This window comes from Morchella importuna (genome assembly GCF_003444635.1).
Source record: "Morchella importuna strain M04M26 chromosome Unknown Morimp01GS005, whole genome shotgun sequence".
Classification (NCBI taxonomy): domain Eukaryota; kingdom Fungi; phylum Ascomycota; class Pezizomycetes; order Pezizales; family Morchellaceae; genus Morchella; species Morchella importuna.
Genome location: NW_025763402.1, coordinates 1,485,706 through 1,504,111, shown reverse-complemented (window position 1 = coordinate 1,504,111; position 18,406 = coordinate 1,485,706). Strand labels below are relative to the sequence as shown.

The 18,406-nt window shown below is 47.6% G+C and overlaps 2 protein-coding genes across 2 annotated transcripts; both read right to left on the bottom strand.

Moving 5' to 3' along the window:
- Positions 1-5,017: 5,017 nt before the first annotated feature.
- Positions 5,018-6,636, bottom strand: LAJ45_02916 (uncharacterized protein; the record flags this gene model as incomplete). Its single annotated transcript, XM_046112507.1, has 9 exons — positions 5,018-5,169; positions 5,243-5,271; positions 5,607-5,646; positions 5,727-5,773; positions 5,861-5,896; positions 6,122-6,159; positions 6,209-6,214; positions 6,304-6,382; positions 6,557-6,636. 9 exons carry the CDS (start codon positions 6,634-6,636, stop codon positions 5,018-5,020), a joined length of 507 nt encoding a protein of 168 aa, XP_045974633.1.
- Positions 6,637-13,660: 7,024 nt separating this feature from the next.
- LAJ45_02915 (uncharacterized protein) lies at positions 13,661-14,540 on the bottom strand (the record flags this gene model as incomplete). Its single annotated transcript, XM_046112506.1, has 3 exons — positions 13,661-13,881; positions 13,977-14,297; positions 14,381-14,540. The coding sequence occupies 3 exons, from the start codon at positions 14,538-14,540 to the stop codon at positions 13,661-13,663; spliced, it is 702 nt and encodes a 233-aa protein (XP_045974632.1).
- Between the last annotated feature and the right edge of the window lie 3,866 nt (positions 14,541-18,406).

The window sequence follows — 18,406 nt, the reverse complement described above, 5'->3', positions numbered from 1 at the left end:
AGGTTCTAGTTGAGAATTTCAAGCAATTAGTTGAGGTATACGTTCTTCCCACTGTATTCTCCCCCTAGTTAGAGCTCCGGGTTCGTGCTTTGTGGCCGGTTGGACTACTGTCATCTGGCCAAATAAACCTAGCTAGATACTGAGCTACTTCGGCGTCACAGTTCGAGGACTCTCATACTGTTGGTATATCAATCCAGGTGATAAGATGGATTCTCAGGGTATATACTCAAATCGCCGAAGCATCTTCCATGAGAGTTAAGTCAGGTTTTCCGAGTAATATTGGGTCCAGTAGTTACACATAGGCCCAGCCGCCCATAACTAGAACCGGTATAGCTAGCTAGTATAGTTGTATAATAATACCACTTTCGAGAACTAAGTCTTGAAATAATTCTTCACATACAAAGCGCCTCTTCTCAAGCCCAACACCCAGGCTAACGTCGGAACCAACCAAGAACGAAGGTGATGATTCGATTTGAGTATAAAAGAAATTAGGGTTAGGGTAAACTCTCTAGTGGCAAAGATTATAGGTGTATCGTGGCCGCCAAGGAAAACACCATGATCGGGCCTCTTGATGGGCTAGACCGGACAGGATTCATCACTAGAGCCTTGGCCTACGATGAATGTGCTGGCCTGGCCTGACTGGCCCATATAATGTATCAGTCCACGCCCAACAGTTATATTGGCCTCGAGTCAGAAGCGATGTGTATGTTATTCTGGTTGATATAATCTTTGATGGTTAATGAAAGCACGTATGGAACACCTGAAAGGTTCAAGTCATGCGTATCTAATCTTTATTGATCATGGTCATAAAGTAGCCAGAGTTCGAGGTCTGGCCCGGCTTGAATACGAGGGCGTTAAGCCCAGATCTTTAGTTCGGCCTGGGGTGGTGCCCTGCCCCCAAACCGTTCAGGGGCAAGGGGGCGGTCTGCTGGGGTTTCTATTTCTATTGCAAGAGCTTTGAGGAATTATCTCGAGACTTGACGAGACACCTTCCACAAACAATATTTTCGAGTGATATTTTATGACGGCAATTATTCCTAAATATTTGTGCACAACATTTTTTCGCTAATCAAAGGCTCAATAATCACCGTCCTTTCGGTACAAAGTATCATCACGAAGGTATACTAAAAGTCTCGAGGCTTTCGAAACTCGACTGAAACTAGACAAGACGAGACGAGGGGCTGGTGTAGGTGACTGTTGTTCGAGGTGATGCCCTTGAAACCAGCCAAGGAGCACGTAAGTGTTCTTAATTCTAGATAATGCGATGGTAGATGTCCGAATAACGTACAAAACTACAGATGGTGATAACAATTACCTTGGAGTTAATATTACAACTTGATAGGAAGGGAAGATTACATCAAAGAGGCCAAGTTCGCCATAAAACGAGTCATTCTAGTACTACAGAAAAAAGTACATAGCACCGTCTATTGTGCCAATGAAGCAGCGCTACCAGAACAACTGAGTTGCCCTCGACTTTTCACTACTTGATTCGATGAAGCAGAAGAAGGCGGATACTTCTGCCAAGGCTGTCCTGATTTCCAGAATAATGTGATATAATATGTGTTTTATTTGGCCGGAATATGGCTTGACGAGTCATAACCCCAGAGGCTGATCGACATGTAGACGTCATAAAGAACCAGACGAGGATGAGGATTTCCCTGTAACCCTCAACCAGTGGCCGTGGCTTCTTCTAGGTTCGTACTAAAACAACACAGTATCACGCTTACTAGGGGAAATCTCATATAAATTCCAGAGAGTCTGCCAAACCGCCGTGTTCAGTCATAGAATGTTGAAAATTGGGCATCCCGTCTGCTCTGCCATACACAAGCAACATATCGCTCAGTTAGTACTACAGTGGGTGACCATGTGGGAATCCTGAGTACTGAACTCAATCTTCATATTTTTATGAATTTTTTGGCCTAGATTTGGGTAGCTAGGCGTTGGTTTTGATAGGGTTGAGGTTGGGAGTCTTGAGTACATGCAGAGTGGTTGGGTTTGGCAACCGGCTCTTAAAGCAGCTCACACCAAGGGAGCGTTTTTAGCCACTCGGAATTCTTTAAGAATGGCAGAAAATATAAGCTTAAACCAGCCCTTAGTCAAAAATTTGGTTTATGATACAAGCAGTCTTCGCGGGACATCAATCCTTAAACATGCCTAAATAGCAATTAACGGGCCTTATATGGTGAATAATCCTTATTTCAATATTAGGATGTAGCTAAAAATTCGGTAAGGCCGGGCATAGGCTGTGCCTTTACTCATTTAAACCGTAGCTTAACCATAATGTCCATAGAGGCTCGCAGAGTTGTTTCCGGGCCAATGGCGAGATTTGTGCATTGCGAATATAGAGTTTTAGTCAACTGGAACGTAGAGGTTCGCCCTGGTCAAGGCAAATGGGCCGGTGTGCTTTTATCATTCGTAGTTGACCGGGTTCGCCATGAACCCAAAGATAACGAAAGTTCAGAAACTTAAGGACGGAGGAGACCAACACCCATCCTTAAAATACGATATTTTCTCTATAAGTACTATCATTCATTTCGGCGTCGCTCACTCGTAATTTCAGTTAGCTAACCACAAATAAATCCCACAATCTACTCATTCCACCGTGTTCAGTCATAGAATGTTGAAAATTGGGCATCCCGTCCGCTCTGCCATACATAAGCAACATATCGCCAAGTTAGTACTGCAGTGGGTGACCATGTGGGAATCCTTGGTACTGAACTCTATCTACTCTCTTTTGTAAAAAAATTTGGCTGTGGTTCGGGGTTATGGGTTGTTGGTTTTTGTTGCAAACTGTTTCGTGGTGACGATTTTGGTGTTGGTGTTACGAAGCACGCTACCCTGGCAACCGAGTACACGGCAAGTGAAATTTTGAAATAGAGTTTGGGAGAACATTCTAGACAGCATCGGGGAGGACACGAGACCTTGCAAGTCGTTATGGGTCAAGGAGCCTTATTATCTTCTAGATCATCGTTCTTCTACTTAAATTGACACATGTAATTCCTTATCCTCTGCTCGGCCGGGAGGTTGCAGTCGGGGTGAAGACATCAGTTATGAAAACGTCAATATTATAAACTGTGAGCACACAGCACAAACAACTACCGTGTGATATAAGATTTATAGTGAGTAGTGAGCAGATGTGTGAGCAGACAAGTAAATAAGAAGGACTTTAATCGCTTCATGTCTGTTTCCTATATCATGCAATAGATTCGGAGTAGGACTGACGCCATCTATCCCGAAACTTTCCACTTTGATTGCACGATATAGCGACCACAAGCAACAAACTTTCGCTGCGCTCCTTAACCAGAGTATCGCTCATGTCCGATCTCAGTTGATCCACGCGTCGCCACCAAACGAAGTAAATCTGTGACCACGGCCCCCAATGGGGGCCAACTCATCTAATCCGTTCACACAATACCTATACATCTACCCGAACCACTCCATTGGAACAGGAGGTACATCTCCGCCATACGAACACATACCCGGGTCAAAGCAAATCGGATCTTGGCCGTGATCTCCGCCGCCCTCTTCCCCAACCCCCTGGCCGTTTGCTAGCTATAGCACTATTGCTATCGGCGCTCTATCCGACTCCGTGGATGTGAGACTTTTATCTATGCCGTGGTTTAGTTAACGCCGGGATAATATTACGGCGTGGTATTGCCATCTAGTATTGTTGGTTGTTAGGCTGACTAAATGCCCTCGTCCATGGTCATGGCATGGGTTGAGAATATTGGAACCTTAATTCTTGACATGTGGGAAAGGGGGGGTCACCAGTGCTGTTGAATCTGATTCTATTAATTGTTCCACGGTGAAAGCCCCTTATTTTGGCGTCAAAATACTCACAGTATGGCGTATGGGCGGAAGGACAGCTTCGTAATAAAACCTGAGGTTCCTGAGCATATCCCAGTACGTACTTGTACTCAGCAGCTAACCAAAATACGAACACGACGCCGAACATTAGGAACCCTTTATATAGCGAAGTCCTTATCTATTGGCCCAACTAGCTATGTAACTAGTGGATCGTAGGTACTCCTGGCATAAAGCGCCGATAAGTCTCCGAGGCTGGCATGGAAGCTACATAGAACGATGGTTAATTTCTATTTTGTTACTACGAGGCGGAATGGACATGACGGACCATGACAGAGCTAGAGGGCAGGTAATCTCACTTGACACAAGCACTGAATTCCGTTTTAATTGTCATCATTTCTCGATGGTTGTACAGACTGTCAACGGTTGTCAAGCAGAACCCGGTTAGTTTGGTGTTGCATTGGGGGGGTTGCATTGACATTGCATTGGTGGTAAGGTAGAAACGTCGTCTCACCGTTCGTTCCGTACATGCTCGTACATACACAGGACATCATGTAGGGGTGGGTACATGTAGGTACATAAGGCTGACTGGCCCAGCTACTAATCTTGGCGCGTCACAATGCTGCCCCTGTGACCTTGGCCAACGATCAGCCTTAATAATTTGAGCCGCATCTAAGCCGCATCTCCACGTGCACACAGCCTGGGAGCTGAGAGTTAGAGTGAGAGCTGCGCAACGGGCCCGACCGCCGTGCTGTCGGGTTTGGGTCAAGCAAGTTTTGGGACTGAGGTAAGCTATGATCTAGTGGACGGGAATGGCTTTTTATGCGTTTTGTAGGTTGTATATTGAGACCAAATGCTTGACTAAAAAAATATGATGCACAGCAAGAAATCTGACAGAAGACTAAAAAGAAGAAACAGAACCATCAAGACACCCGTGACACCCATGAAACAGTGACAACATGACCACATGTAGCACTGTATGCAGGCTTAAAGAAAAACAAGAAAAATCAAATGAGAAAACTCCATAGCTCCTTCCCGTCGACTTTTCACCATCCCTTTTCCCTGCTCCTTCTCTCTCCTCCCCTCTCCTGGATCCTCCCCGCCCTCTTCGACCTCCCCCTTTGACCCTCCCCCCTCCCCCCTCCCCTATATCCTCTGTAAAATAAAAGGAATTCCATCATGAATCGATGCTTGGACGAGACTCTATCGGTCACTATCGATCGTTCAAAACGGAGTTGCAGAGACAAAGCTCAATGCATCCTGAACGTCGAGAGGCCACGAGTGGAGAGACGCTGCAATCGGTGGAGCGGAATAATTTGTTGCTGTGCTGTTGCAAAAAAACGGATTTATGAAAAAATCGGACGACTGTTCGACTACTGTATGAGTTGACCGGTTCGTCCGTGGGTTGAGTTGAGAGTGTATATAAAAACAAACATACAATTCAAGAAAACATTCCTGCTGGGGCGTCTGGGATATCAGGAGTCCCGAGACGGGGAGGAGTAGGCCTTGGTGGTGGTCCGCTTGGAGGCATGTTTAAAGGTTTGTGGTAGAGTGCGGTGGTAGTAGTAGCGGTGGTAGTAATATTTGCAGCTAGTAGCTTTTGGCTTTTGTTTGAGACTCGAGTGTTATTGTGATGTGGAGTAGTAGTAGTAGTAGATGTGGAATAGTAAAAAAAAAAAAGGTAGAGCACGAGGGTAGAGAGTCTTCTTTATAAAGGATTCCCAGGACCGCAGCAATATATATGTGAGGCGCGGGGGGGTGGTGGTAGTGGTGGTGGTGGAGGTGAGGATCGTTCGTCTCACGTCTGAGCCAAGCCTTGGGGATCCTCGACTCGAATGGCCCCTTGATCCTCACAGCATCAGCACCAGCAACCGTTACTGCATACGCATCCTAATGCGCACTGGAAATTTCCCTTTTCGCACCTATCATCTGGAAGAGTTTTTGTTTTCTTTTTCCTACCGACCCCAGGCTTAGCAGTTTAGTTTAAGCGAAATGCACCTTATTGAGGCGATACTTCTGCCTGGAGAGTTTCGGAATATTGGATCGGCGAACTAACTCATTATTCAGCGCAAGGATATGACTCTTTCCTTTGCTTGTTTCCCTCTATGGGCACAGATATATTTACAAACCGTGACTGCTTTAAGTTAAGGGTGGTGGTAACGATACCGGTTTGAACGGGTTGCACGGTGAGTCGGTAGCGGTCCAACAATGAGGCCGTACCCAATAATACCGGTCCGACTGTGACGTCCGTACTCATCGGAGCAGGGTCCGGTCATTTGGCTGCCTGTGGCTGGCCCTGCTTTAACAGCGCCTCAACCAGTCATCAAGTATGGGCAATGAATGTATGTGGTGTAACTGTATGGTGCTTCAGCCCTGACCAGCGATCATTCTCGAGACATCGTACCTGCGTCTGATCAAGATTAAATCAGCGACTCGAGCTTGAGTGAGTGAGGATGGTTGTTCGTCAAGGATGGTTGCTCGTCAAGGCTCCCTGCGTACAAGATCTATTGGTCCCGCAATTAGAAGAGTTGAGGCTAGAGATCCTACTGGCCTTGTTTCCGTTCTTCCATTCTCCTTCCTAGCCGCAGCATCTTAAGGTCACGTAAATGCTGGTCTTTTTGACTCATAGGCGTGTACGCAATATTAGTGATGAGGTTAGCGAACACACATCACGCACCATATGAACCTTCGCTTTCTACCACGTGTGACCCACATGTCACAGCGTTATTCTATGCATAAAGTGCCTGCATACACCCTGGGAGCATAATATGACCCGTTTGCGTGGGGTCCAGAAGCCACGGTGTTGAGTGAAGGTGTGAGGCGGTGCAACATTTTGGAAGCCACCCCTTAAGCCCCCACGAAAAAAGATCAAATGCGAAGTTTTATATAGATGCGCTGGTCCCATCGAGGTCGATAAATATCTAGAGGCACAACTGATAATCTGCCTGATATATGGCTGCTCTAGCTGTTCAGCGCCACATACATGAGGCGTCGACGGCTCGAGATCTATTTATTCACAGATCACAGAAGATCCCCGCCGGCCACGATTACATTCGCACAACCGAATAAATGATTACTCAAACTCCGAAATAACTTTTTGACTCAAGCGTGTAGGTACTGTACCTACTTGCCTAAGGTATGACTACATAATAAGTAGATCTATAGTAACTCTCTGGATTTGATGCCTCAAAACATCGACTCTATTACAAACACAGGATAAAATTCAAACAGTTTCTACACGTCACTTGCATACGGCTCATGAAAAGATCGTCCAATTTGTTACCGGATGTTGACACTTCTTGGCGGCACAAGCCTTTATTCTGCCTGCAGGATCTTGTCACTCTGCTTTTCTAGCAATTGGCCAGTCATATAACTCAATCGCATCAGTCACGGTGGCAGTGCCTCTACAAAACGTTAGTTGGAAATGACAAAGAAACAGAATGCCTACATTCACGATCGAATCTAATCAAGGAAGTTGAGCCAAAAGCCCTCTTAGCCCTCCTAGTGCTAGCCGCGCGGGGGGGGGGGGGGGTCCTAGGCAATATACAGTCAATTCGGTAGCTAGATCGACACTCGCTAAATGAAGCTTGGGGCTGAAATCCGGGTGCAGTTCCGAGTTAAACGCTTGGATGCAATTTGAATAGGCTATGATTATGATTGCGGCCTTGTAGGATCTGCTGTTTTCAGAATTCTGTTACGGCGAGGTGGTCTTAATTGCGGGGCGAGGTCGTCGGGCTGTACAGGTGGAGTATACAGAATTATTAATATGTATTTCGTGTATCTCGACTACTAGCTTGTACCTAGGCCTCCGCTAGGTGTTACCCTTGTTCACTCAGGTTAACGGTGTGCGTATTTTATATCCTGTCAGCGTATTTCACAGTACTCCTAACTCGCCTCTCCAGGAAAACTGACCAGAAACTGCTTCAAATTCAAGTCTTTGAGCGAGCTGAGTATTGTTATATTGATATATCTGGTAGAGTGGGGTCCATCCAATATATGGGGCCACTTTATGCACATAGCAATTGGATCTATGTCCTCCTGGACAGTGTCCCCTACATGAGGGCCCTACTATATCACCTGTAAATTAAGCTTAGAAATTCAATATAAAGTATTCCCCAACTCTAGCTGAGAATCAGAACCCTGCACACTCGATTTCATCCGCCCTATATTTCGAGGTCCATCGCTAAAAACAAAATCACCAAACAATAAATCTCCGTGAGCCAATATTAGATCATATTACTTAATAAATTCCCGATCGCACTAAGGGCCCATTATTGCTGAGGTTGTAGCTAAGACTGAGAACTACTAGGCTGATTCCCAGGACAACGGCTGAATTTCTGATCACGCTTGATGCACGCCAGGCTGCCTGCCTTGTTGTCTTCTTCGGGCTAAAAGATACGCCGGTAGGATGTCGAATACGCGGGGTAGGTAGCACACACCAGTTGGGAACGTGTGCGCAGCATGAGTGTTGTCTGGTACCTGCGTATTCAACATCATAGATGCGTATCTCGCGCACCAAATATATAATTAATATTCACAGCTCCGAAGAAATCAAAAAAACAATCCGCACCATCTTCACGATGTTCAACCAAACATCACACACCCTACACTCTACTATTGTCCAGCTGTGTTAACATGGCTAGGCTGCTACGTATAGCAGCCTACGTCATTCTCAAAGTCTTCCTGACTTTCCCGCTCTACATATCGTTCGGTTCCACAAAACAAAGAGTACTACAACCAACACGAGGGAAGTCTATTTACGAGCATACGAGGAACCGCCAAATGCATGGCATACGTAACCTATATTGTTTCGAATTATAGAGTCGTATGACCAGAATCTTTGGGCTCTAGAATCGATAAACATCTGTCACGCTTAAGCGTTACAGGGCCCAATAGCTAGCGCAATAATGACAACCACGACCAACCACCACCGATCGCGAGAAAAACAATGAAGCAATACTCGCCTGTCAACGAACATGAAAATGAGTGTGATCTCAGGCTCGGGGGCGAAGGCTATCGCATTTGCGCACTGATGATCTATTTTCGCGAAAACAAGAATTTTTTTTGAGCTCGACCAAAAAAAAAAAAAAAAAAAAAAAAACCCCATTCTCGAGTGCATACGTGACAAAGCTGAGAACGACGTCAAAAAGGATTTCAAAATGAAGCTCTGAGACCGATTTGAACGATCGACCCTGCGATCTGCAATCGCATGCTCTAACCCCTGAGCTACCAGAGCGACTCCTGATTGACGGTGGGCATATTTTCCTTGAAGTCTCGCGGGGGTGTCAGAGTCTTGGTGTCTTGTCCCCGGTTAGGATGACCTGGGGTTTGGACATCCTGGGGTTTGAGCATGTCTAAAAAACTGCCTCTCTCAAGAATATCCCATTTCGCGCATGATGGGGGTCCTTATTTTACATAGTGCTCTCTACATCATCTGGAAAATTAGAATTCACAGACGCTCCAGACTCCACGTATTTCCTCTTCCTGAAATTTCCGTCCCCGTCTGCGAGTCTATACGACTCACTATTCCCGGTATCTGACTCGTACTAATGAGTCACACGTACATGGGTGTTTCAGGACACATTTCCTACAGTGCTAAGTAAAGAACACATGGAGATAATGCTAAATCCTAAACCCTTGATGAATCCAGCAAAAAAGACGACACCGACGAGATTCGAACTCGCGCGCCCGAAGGCATCCGCTTACACTTTCCGAGGAATAGCAGGCGAACGTGATAACCACTCCACCACAGTGTCCTTTGTTGTGTTGAATGCTGGGGTCTTGTGTTTTTACGGAAAACGCTCAGGCAACGCTAGACAGGGGGCACAAGGCGGACTCAGGGTTATGTAATCATTCTGCACATCACTCGTTTTGGAGAAGAGGGGAATTGTGCTTCTAGGATTTATAGAATACTCTCAGGTCGTTAGTCACGCTGTGAGGAGTGGCCCACATAAAACGATCTGAATCTGGAGGAATTGTTATTTGCAACCACGTCTTTCCAGAACATAAGGGTTATTGCAACCTTATATAAGCCTTATAATATGCTTATATATGGCTTATCAGAACTAGAGAATTATGTGAGGAAACAGCTTATTGGGAACCGGCTTCTACTTAGAGGTTAAATAAGATTTAGAAAAGGCCTAGAGGAAACTCAGGTACTCTGTTAAGGACTCTCCCGTTTGATTTACTGAAACAGAGTGCTCCCGAAACACATGCACCTGCTACGCTGTTGATTCAGAAAATCTGCTTATCCAAGAGATTTCTGGGTAGGCCCTTTCCTCAGCTCTGTTCGTTCATCCATGGAATGCCTGAATTCACGAAAGCCTCTAGATCTCATGGTCAGGTATTTAGTGCGTCTACATACCCAATTCCCCATCGCATTGCACAAAACAGCTGGGTCAGACCGATCATTATCACTAATTATAAGTAGTTAGGTTTGCCCTATAGAGAACAAAGAACGTCTGTTACTTATCGCTGATTAATTCTCAGCTGCTAGACTGAGTGATACCAGCAATTAACGGAATACATAACGCCAGCCCATCAAGTTATCTAACTGAGGGGACTGAAGGCCTATGAGAATCCGGGTCGCAAACGGGGATCTGAACATCAATAATCATAGGCAGTACTGAAAGCCCTCAACCACGTACTTTACAAATTTTTTTTGATGGTATACGTAATTGGAACGTACGGACATCGCATTACAACCGTATTTAGTAAGCTTAACTTCTTGTTATGTCCCGTAAAACTACAAAATCGGAGTAGGGCCCGAAATACAACACAATATCGAACTCCTTACTAGAAACCGACAGAAATACTGAACTCGAGCATGTATTTTAACATGAATATGTACCGCGTATCACCTCATGTGGTAGCACTCGGTCAAACCGAAAATAACAATCATGAACTGTCACTCGCTTGGTTATCACGCCCAATATTTTAACAGCTTAATTTCATTTACACAATTATACAACAACATATATATTGGAGCTTCTGCACATACATAAATCAATCTAATCACCAGCGTGGAATAGCGCGATCGAATTGACAGTATTGCATGTAGACAGTTGATTACATGCGGACGCTGTGAATGCTGATCCAGTAACACCAATCCGGTCACGAATGGAAACTACAGATGCAAATACTTGAAATTTGAGGCGTGGTTCTTATGCCCTATCACTCGGTACGGTCGATGTCTGGTTAATTTTACTGATCTCCTTCGTGACAGGCTTTCCCCGCTACTCTCTATCTACTGCAGGTGACGTTAGGTTAGGTCCATCGAGAGAGTTATCTCGATGGCTTTCCCCCACCCCAATAGGCAAACTGTGTTGCTTTGTAGGCAGGTTGCACACCAAAATCCTGCAAAAACGTTTCAGCTTCCAGCCCCGGGGCTCAACACCAGCGCCTCTCAACTCCACCACAACCAAAACTAACAACCAATAACCCATACCTGCGCCAAAAATCCGCAAAAAGAGGAGACTGAGTCCAGTACCAAGGATTGCCACATGGTCACACCTCCGACAACCTCGATAAACATAAAAATGTCTAGATGTGGTGCGAGAGCGACATTATTAACCCTGTTCACACCAGTTCAGCGTAATATCTCATTGGCTCTGACAGCCATAGAGTCGAGTTACAGGTGAGGATCTTTAATTTTTACTCCTATATCAACTGGTTCAAGTACCGAATGTCGAGAGGTGTTAGTTCAGTTATTGTCCCTATATGACTGATATATCTGGGTCATTTTAACTCAGACCTCCAAAGGATTGAGGTTACGATGGTATCTGTGTCTATTATTCAAGAAGTTGTAGTATAAAACATCAGACCTTTTCCGAGAAATTAACACCACCATCCTGTATTCAACCTGTCTTTTTGTTAAAGTAATATATCCCATCCCACGCAAACTCCATAGCCATCTTTTTCAGAGAAAAATTATAGAAACAATCTTTACCTGATGTTCGTGACGGATAAACTGTGTGGATAGGTGAAACATACCATCAGTCCATAAGCACCCCAAAAAAGCATTTCTTTTCGGGCCTAACTGTGTGGATTAGTAAGTTAACATGAGCTTGAGAATTCGGAATGCACCTCGGATCTCTCATCAACTTCGTCGATTCTTGTTTCCAACCGCTTAATGGAGTTCTCCACCCGCTCCATGGCATAATCACCCGAGGTTTTCACGCGGTCGAGCTGCAATTTGAGAACCGCAATATCCTAACAAGCTGTCAATATATGCCCTGTCTATAAATAAACTTTACTGCCCACCTTGTCGAGCGTTGCCAAACTTCTCCTGAATTCTATCCTCTCGTTATTAAGCTGCTCCCGAGTAGCATAGTGTCCGGCTTCGTCAGCTCGCCTCCCCTAAGTGAACTGGTTAGTAGAGATAATTCAGCACCATTGGCCGATAACTTGCCTGAGTGGTGGTGCAGAATCCCCGACAAAAACCCCCACTAAAGTGAGTCCTAATGGTAAGCCCGCGTGTAATTCTTAGACCAGACACTTTTTTGATAATGTGACCCCTAAATATTGCTGCTTGTTGTTGGCTTTCTCCTGTTTTTGTTCTCCTTGTTCCACTCAGATGAATCGAGAAAACAAGACTTGGAGGAAAGATATCGAAGATGGCTACCAACTGTATTCCTAAGTGGTGATGACGAGAAAGGGAAAAGAACAACTATGCTACATAGATGGCGGAGTGAGGTCACAAAATTGTAATTAGACTAACTGCTAGCTCATACGTGGGGCTTAGTCATGGCCAGCTTTCTAATACTGGAGCTGTGATGAGAGATGTTAAAGGCCATCTCGGGAAGAAGAAAGTGAAGTAAGGCTTGAGAATTGCCATAGTCCCGGGTGTTCCTCCAGTGATACGGACCCCTCATGGAACGAGAACGGGGTCTTGTCGAAAAGAAAAAGAAAAAAAAGAATAGAAATCTCGAATGGAACCACCCAAGACAATCTTGGAGGGTGAGGGATCGGCAGAAGGAATGGTAGTGGATGCGAGTGCGATGTAGATAATGAATAAGGAGGAGGAAGAGGGGAGGAGGTGGTGGTGGACACATGGCGCGCACGGTTCATAGGTACTACTACTACTCTACAGGAGCTCGAAGTCGAGCTCTCAAGCTGCTGCGCGGCTTTCGAACCCTCATTTATCGCACTTGTAGCCTACGTTAGCTTCGATTTCGCCGTAACTCCTGCAAAGTAAACGCCTTCCTTAATCCTTAATTCGAAAGGCAATCGACGAAACCAAAAAGGTCAAGACAGCAGAATTCTTTATTTGATAGTACTATACAGGGAAATATATATATATATATATATATATGCTTAATTTTCTAGGTCATATTCTTCATGTGAAGTCGTATAACTCTGCTTGACAGTCGAGTCTCTACATACAAAGGGATATCTACTCTACAGTCAGTATAGCCCCCGGCCATCACTATCAAATCTTCTTCTTCTAAGCAGTATGGTGGATGCCAGCTGACTAGCTTCTACACAGGATTATCCCGACGATTTGCCTGCCATTGCATCAAAACTCACTCGGCTTCCGAGTTATGGATGCTGAAGAGGCCGAGTGAGCATCATTGAACAATGGAAATATCCCTTGCACACTTCATACGCTTTATGATATTTCTGGCAATGTTTGAGCTTGCGATTACCTCTCTAGATAGATAGAGGCGTTACTGGGGCCACCAGAAGATGGACAGCTGAAATTCCACAGCGATATCAATTCTCTTTTTTTATTTTACGAAACCTCTCCCCTCCCGGACGAGTTACGAAACCGCCAACAAGAAAGGGAAAAAAAAAGAAGAAAAAAGAAAACCCAAAAATCCTCTTCTCAGGGCTGGTCAACACACCACCCACTCACTCACTGCGGCCCATGCTGGTTCCTCCCATGGAACTCCAGAGCCCCATTAACGTTCTTCAGCACCTCCAGCAGGTCCACCTCCCCGGCCCTCCACTCACCCTTCATATCCTTCAGCTCCGCCGTCAGGATCGGGTGGTCCCCTCCCGCGCCACCGTGCTTCATCTTTATGTTTCTCGCCGACTGCGTAAACGCCGTTCCTCCACCGGAGATATCGAACTTCCCTACACACAGACACAACCCCACCACACCCCGTCAGCCCCACTCCCACTCCCAAAGCAGAAAAGAAAAGAAAAAGAAAGGACAGCATGCAACAAACCATCATCATTCCCAATTACCCTATCCAGATCCATCTTCGCCTCGCCCCACGACCCATCGGGCCGCTGGCTCTGGCACATGAAGAACGTGCGGTCGTCCGCAATAACCTCAAACGCGCGCAGGTCGCGCATGCGCCCAAAGCGCAGCCGCCCGTCCACGTTCATGATCCACTCCGCCGGGTGCGTGACTGCGTCCTTCCACTCGCCGCCGCAGTTTGCGAGCGAGGCGTGCAGCACGGGGCGCCCATCGTGGCTGCGCTCGAGGCGGATGTTTTGGGCGCTGGCCGTGAAGTTGCTGCCTTTGCCGGTGGTGTCGAATTTGCCTGGTGGTGGGTGTTAGTGGGGTGGGTGGGGAGAGAGGGGGAAGGGGATGGAGGAGGGAGGGAGGGAGGGGGGGGGGGGGTACCGTCGCTGTTGCCGAGGATGGTGTCGAGGTCGAGTTCGGCGCGGGTCCAGGTGTTGTCTTTGCGGCGGGCTTCGCAGACGAGGAAGGTCCTGTTGCCGCGGTTCTCGATGCGGGGGTCGCGGGAGCTGGTGACGAAGGGGGTCATTGATGTGATCTGCATTTTGGGTGATTGATTTTTTTGTTTGAACGTACGGGGGAAATAAGAAGAAGAAGAAGAAGAAGAGCAATTGGGGAGAAGCCGGGGAGTTATGTAGCTAGCTATGTAGATAGGTATTTAATTGCGGGGGAGGTTTGGTGACGCAAACCACAACAGCTTCCTTATTATATAAACTGGGGGTTGTTGAGCAGCTGCGAATCCCTGCTCACCGGTGGCAAGGGAAACACTTGGTCGCAATTGGACAGAGCTTAGCCAATCGCCTGTCTTTTGCCTCTCGAGTACGAGTCTCCGGCCCTGCACACACCCCCGTCGTGCGTGGATCGGCGCTGCTGGTGATAGTTCATGATTGGATGTGCCGGTACGTGCGGGTGTTTGCCGGTGCGGCGTGATTAGTCCGGCTTGCCGGTCAATCGAGGAACGTATCTATGTGAGACTCGAGAGGTGCCCTGTGGGTTATCTAGAGTCTAGAGTGCTAATAATAGAGCCTAATGACGAGCTACAGCGTCGGGGATTTACTAGATATCATTCCACGGACAGCAGCTGAAGAGAAGACAATTACGACAAGAATTTGGGTAATTTCTTGTATTTTCATATCTAACGATGGTGGGCCTGACTGAAGATACAAAGACAGATGGATGCCTCTTGCAGCTCCCCGCCTTTCTTGGCGCCGACAACGACAGCAACGGAAAGTCCCGCTACTAATTCCACCACTGCGCTACATGCATCCTAACCGCATTCAGCACACGACTATTAATACTAACTATCACTTACAGCTGCACAATTAAACAGACAATTAACTAATCAAGTACCAGCTATCTATCACCCTCTGCCCTGCCTGGCCAGATAGAGGCTCTTCCTCCTCCTCGACAGCCTGAACCTCATGGGCACTCTCCTCCCCTTCTTCTTCTTCTTCTTCTTCTTCTTCCACTCCCCTCTCTCCCTGAACCTCCTCCCCCACCCACACGCACTCGGTGCACCAAACATCCTCCACAACCCTCTCGGCACCTCCCCCTCGCCGCCCACTCCTCCCACTCCTCCTCCCTCGTCCCCACCGCCCTCTCCACAAACCTCACCACACACCTCACCCACTCCCTCACCCTCCCGCCCCTCACCGTCCCCGCCGCCTGCCGAAACTCCACACTCCCATACCCCACCACCGCCGTAAAATTGTACTTATACAGCCTACACCACCCCCCACTCCCCCTCCTCCCTCCTCCCCCACCAGCCACCGCATTCACAACCCCCAGCAGCTCCTCAACACTCCCACACGCATCCACCACCGCCACCATCTCCCGCGGCGAACACCCACGAAACACAAGACCCCCCACAACGCTGCGATAGCAGCTCCCCAGCGCATCAGTCGGCACCCGGTGCCGCGGGTGGTGCCCGTCCATGCACCGCTCCAGCAGCACCACGCCCTTCGCCACGCGCTTGAGCTCGCGCAGCGTGTACGCCCGTCCGTCGAGGCCCACGTGGACATGGAGGCCCGTGGAGCGGTTCACGCGGGCGGTGACGCCGCCCGGGAGTGATGTTATGGCGCTGCATAGCGCGGGCAGGACCCATTCCCAGTCGTTTCTGCGGAGGATTGGGGTTGCGATCTCGATTGGCGCTGCGCGCAGGGGGCCCCAGGGGTGGGAGGAGATGGTGTCGTCGGTTTTGAGCTGGAAGATTGTTTCTGGGTGCGGGTGGGGGAGGGGGGATGCGGTTGTGGAGAGGAGGGTGGCGAGGGGGGTGAGGGCGTGTTGGAGGTGGGAGTAGAGGTGTGCGGGGGGTGTGGGGACGGGGGTGAGGAGAAGGAACTCGAGTTCGACGCCGACTGTGAGCTTGGGGGCGGAGGTAGGTTTGGAGTCCCTGGTACTGGGTTCGGAGATAGAGCTTGCCCGCGTGGAAGGAGCTGTAGAGCTGGTTGCAGAACTGGTTGTAGAACTGGTTGTGTATTCCCATGGAAGTGCGTATAGCTCCCGAATGCACACCCTCCTACCCCCCCCGAGGCACACATCCGCCACCGAGCTCGCCGTCGTGGCAGTCCCATAACTATCCGTCGACCTCTCCGTCGACACCGAGCACGACCGTGAGTGAACACTCATATTGAAGCCTTATTAGAGTATTAAAAAAAAACCGTATATCGATAGGTATCAAAAACCGTAGCTCATATTAACCACTCAAAACAACAGCGAACCTCAAGGTCCATATAAATAAACACCACCACGCTGAGAACAAATATGTAATACTATGACATCAACACCCCCATCAGGCCACTATAATACTGGCCACCACCACCGCATCACGTGCTGAATTACGGGTTCGTTTTTCTTTGTTTATGGCTGGAATGAACCCTAACCCTGGTGGGGTGGTGGTGGTAGGTTCTAGAAGGTTGTGGGTGGGTGGGTGGGTGAAGAAGTATATTGGGCCTACCAGCTACGTGGTGGGCTGTTGAGCTGCTGTTGGGTTGTTGGATGACATGAGGGACCACTACGTACTAATCGTGACCGTGAATACTGGTGTTGGGGTTGGGGGCTGGGCAAATAGTAGATGTAGATGGCGGGTACTACGTAGTATTAGTAGGGCGGCCAATCATGTGCAGCGGCGGCGGCGGCGGCAGTGGTGGTAAGTGGGAGTTGAAGTGGAAGTGGCTATATAGGACACATGTAGGACATGCATCTGCCTGTCAACAGGGCGGGCCGGTCGATCCTCTAATACAGTACAAGGTGGCCTGGATGGATGACATGTGGTCCGGACAAATAGAGTACGAGGGCCAATGATCGAAGCCACATAAGTTTAGAGCTTTGGTACATACTCTAGAAACCCTAGCTTAGGTCATGTAGCCTATTAGATAGCTTCTATAAATAAATAGTTACCTGGCCGAAAACAGCCACTACCCCCAAGAGTGTCGGGAGCGTACTGTGGGAAGTAGCTAGCTAGTGCCGGGCTGCACCGTGTGAATCTGTTTCGGTACGGATACCGTTCTAGGGGTTGTGGAGACAGCTTCTAGATGTACTTGTGCGGGGAAGTACTCAGGGTTTAATTGTAAACAGTGGCTCGTGGGGGACGTCTGGTGTTGGTCTCCCTGTGTGTGCATGGAAGGCGTACAGTGACTCTAACTAGTCACAATTAATACTCACGAAGCTATCGAGATGTGTGGGCCGACTGTTTAATTCTGCTCCAACACGATGGACACGATGGGTGCTAAAGTACATGAATGTTATATCTGCGCCATAAGCGTGCGCGCCTGGCTTCGATTTCTGTGTGAGAGCGGCAATGTTGTGCTACTATAGAAGTGGTTCTAGATACTGTGTTTTAACTGTATCATGAGTACAGCTAGGACACAGTACCGCCTAGACTAGAAGCTATGGTGCGCCCACGCTTAAAGGTAGCGGATCGTGACGAAATGTCAATCGCTTAAGGCTTTGCCACGAAAAATGGTAAAAAAAAAAAAAGCGGAAAGATAGAACTCTAGTTCAAGAGATGAAGTTTAGTTCTATCACTGCAGATTTTTGACATCTGTCTGGGTTGAAAAGCCTTAGCAAGTTGAAATTGTGTATTTTTGTACGAAAAATGCGCCAAGACTGAACAAAGTGGAACAGTATTATACCCATTTATACCCACAGAAAAGCAAGCCTGACTGATCCGTGCAGCAGAATGGCTAGAAATGGGCCCTCTTATTGGCCCATGAGGCCCTATTGCAGCCACAATTGTTCCACTTCCGTATGCCACCATATCACCTTTGAGTGTGCGCACCATACATGTAGCTGTAGGGATTAGCTGTCTAAGCTAGCCATGCGTTAAGAGTGAGATCAGTCTTTATTCTCACCTGTATATACGGTTAGGTCTTGCTATGATCGGTTGCTCGGAATGAGTTGACCTGATGG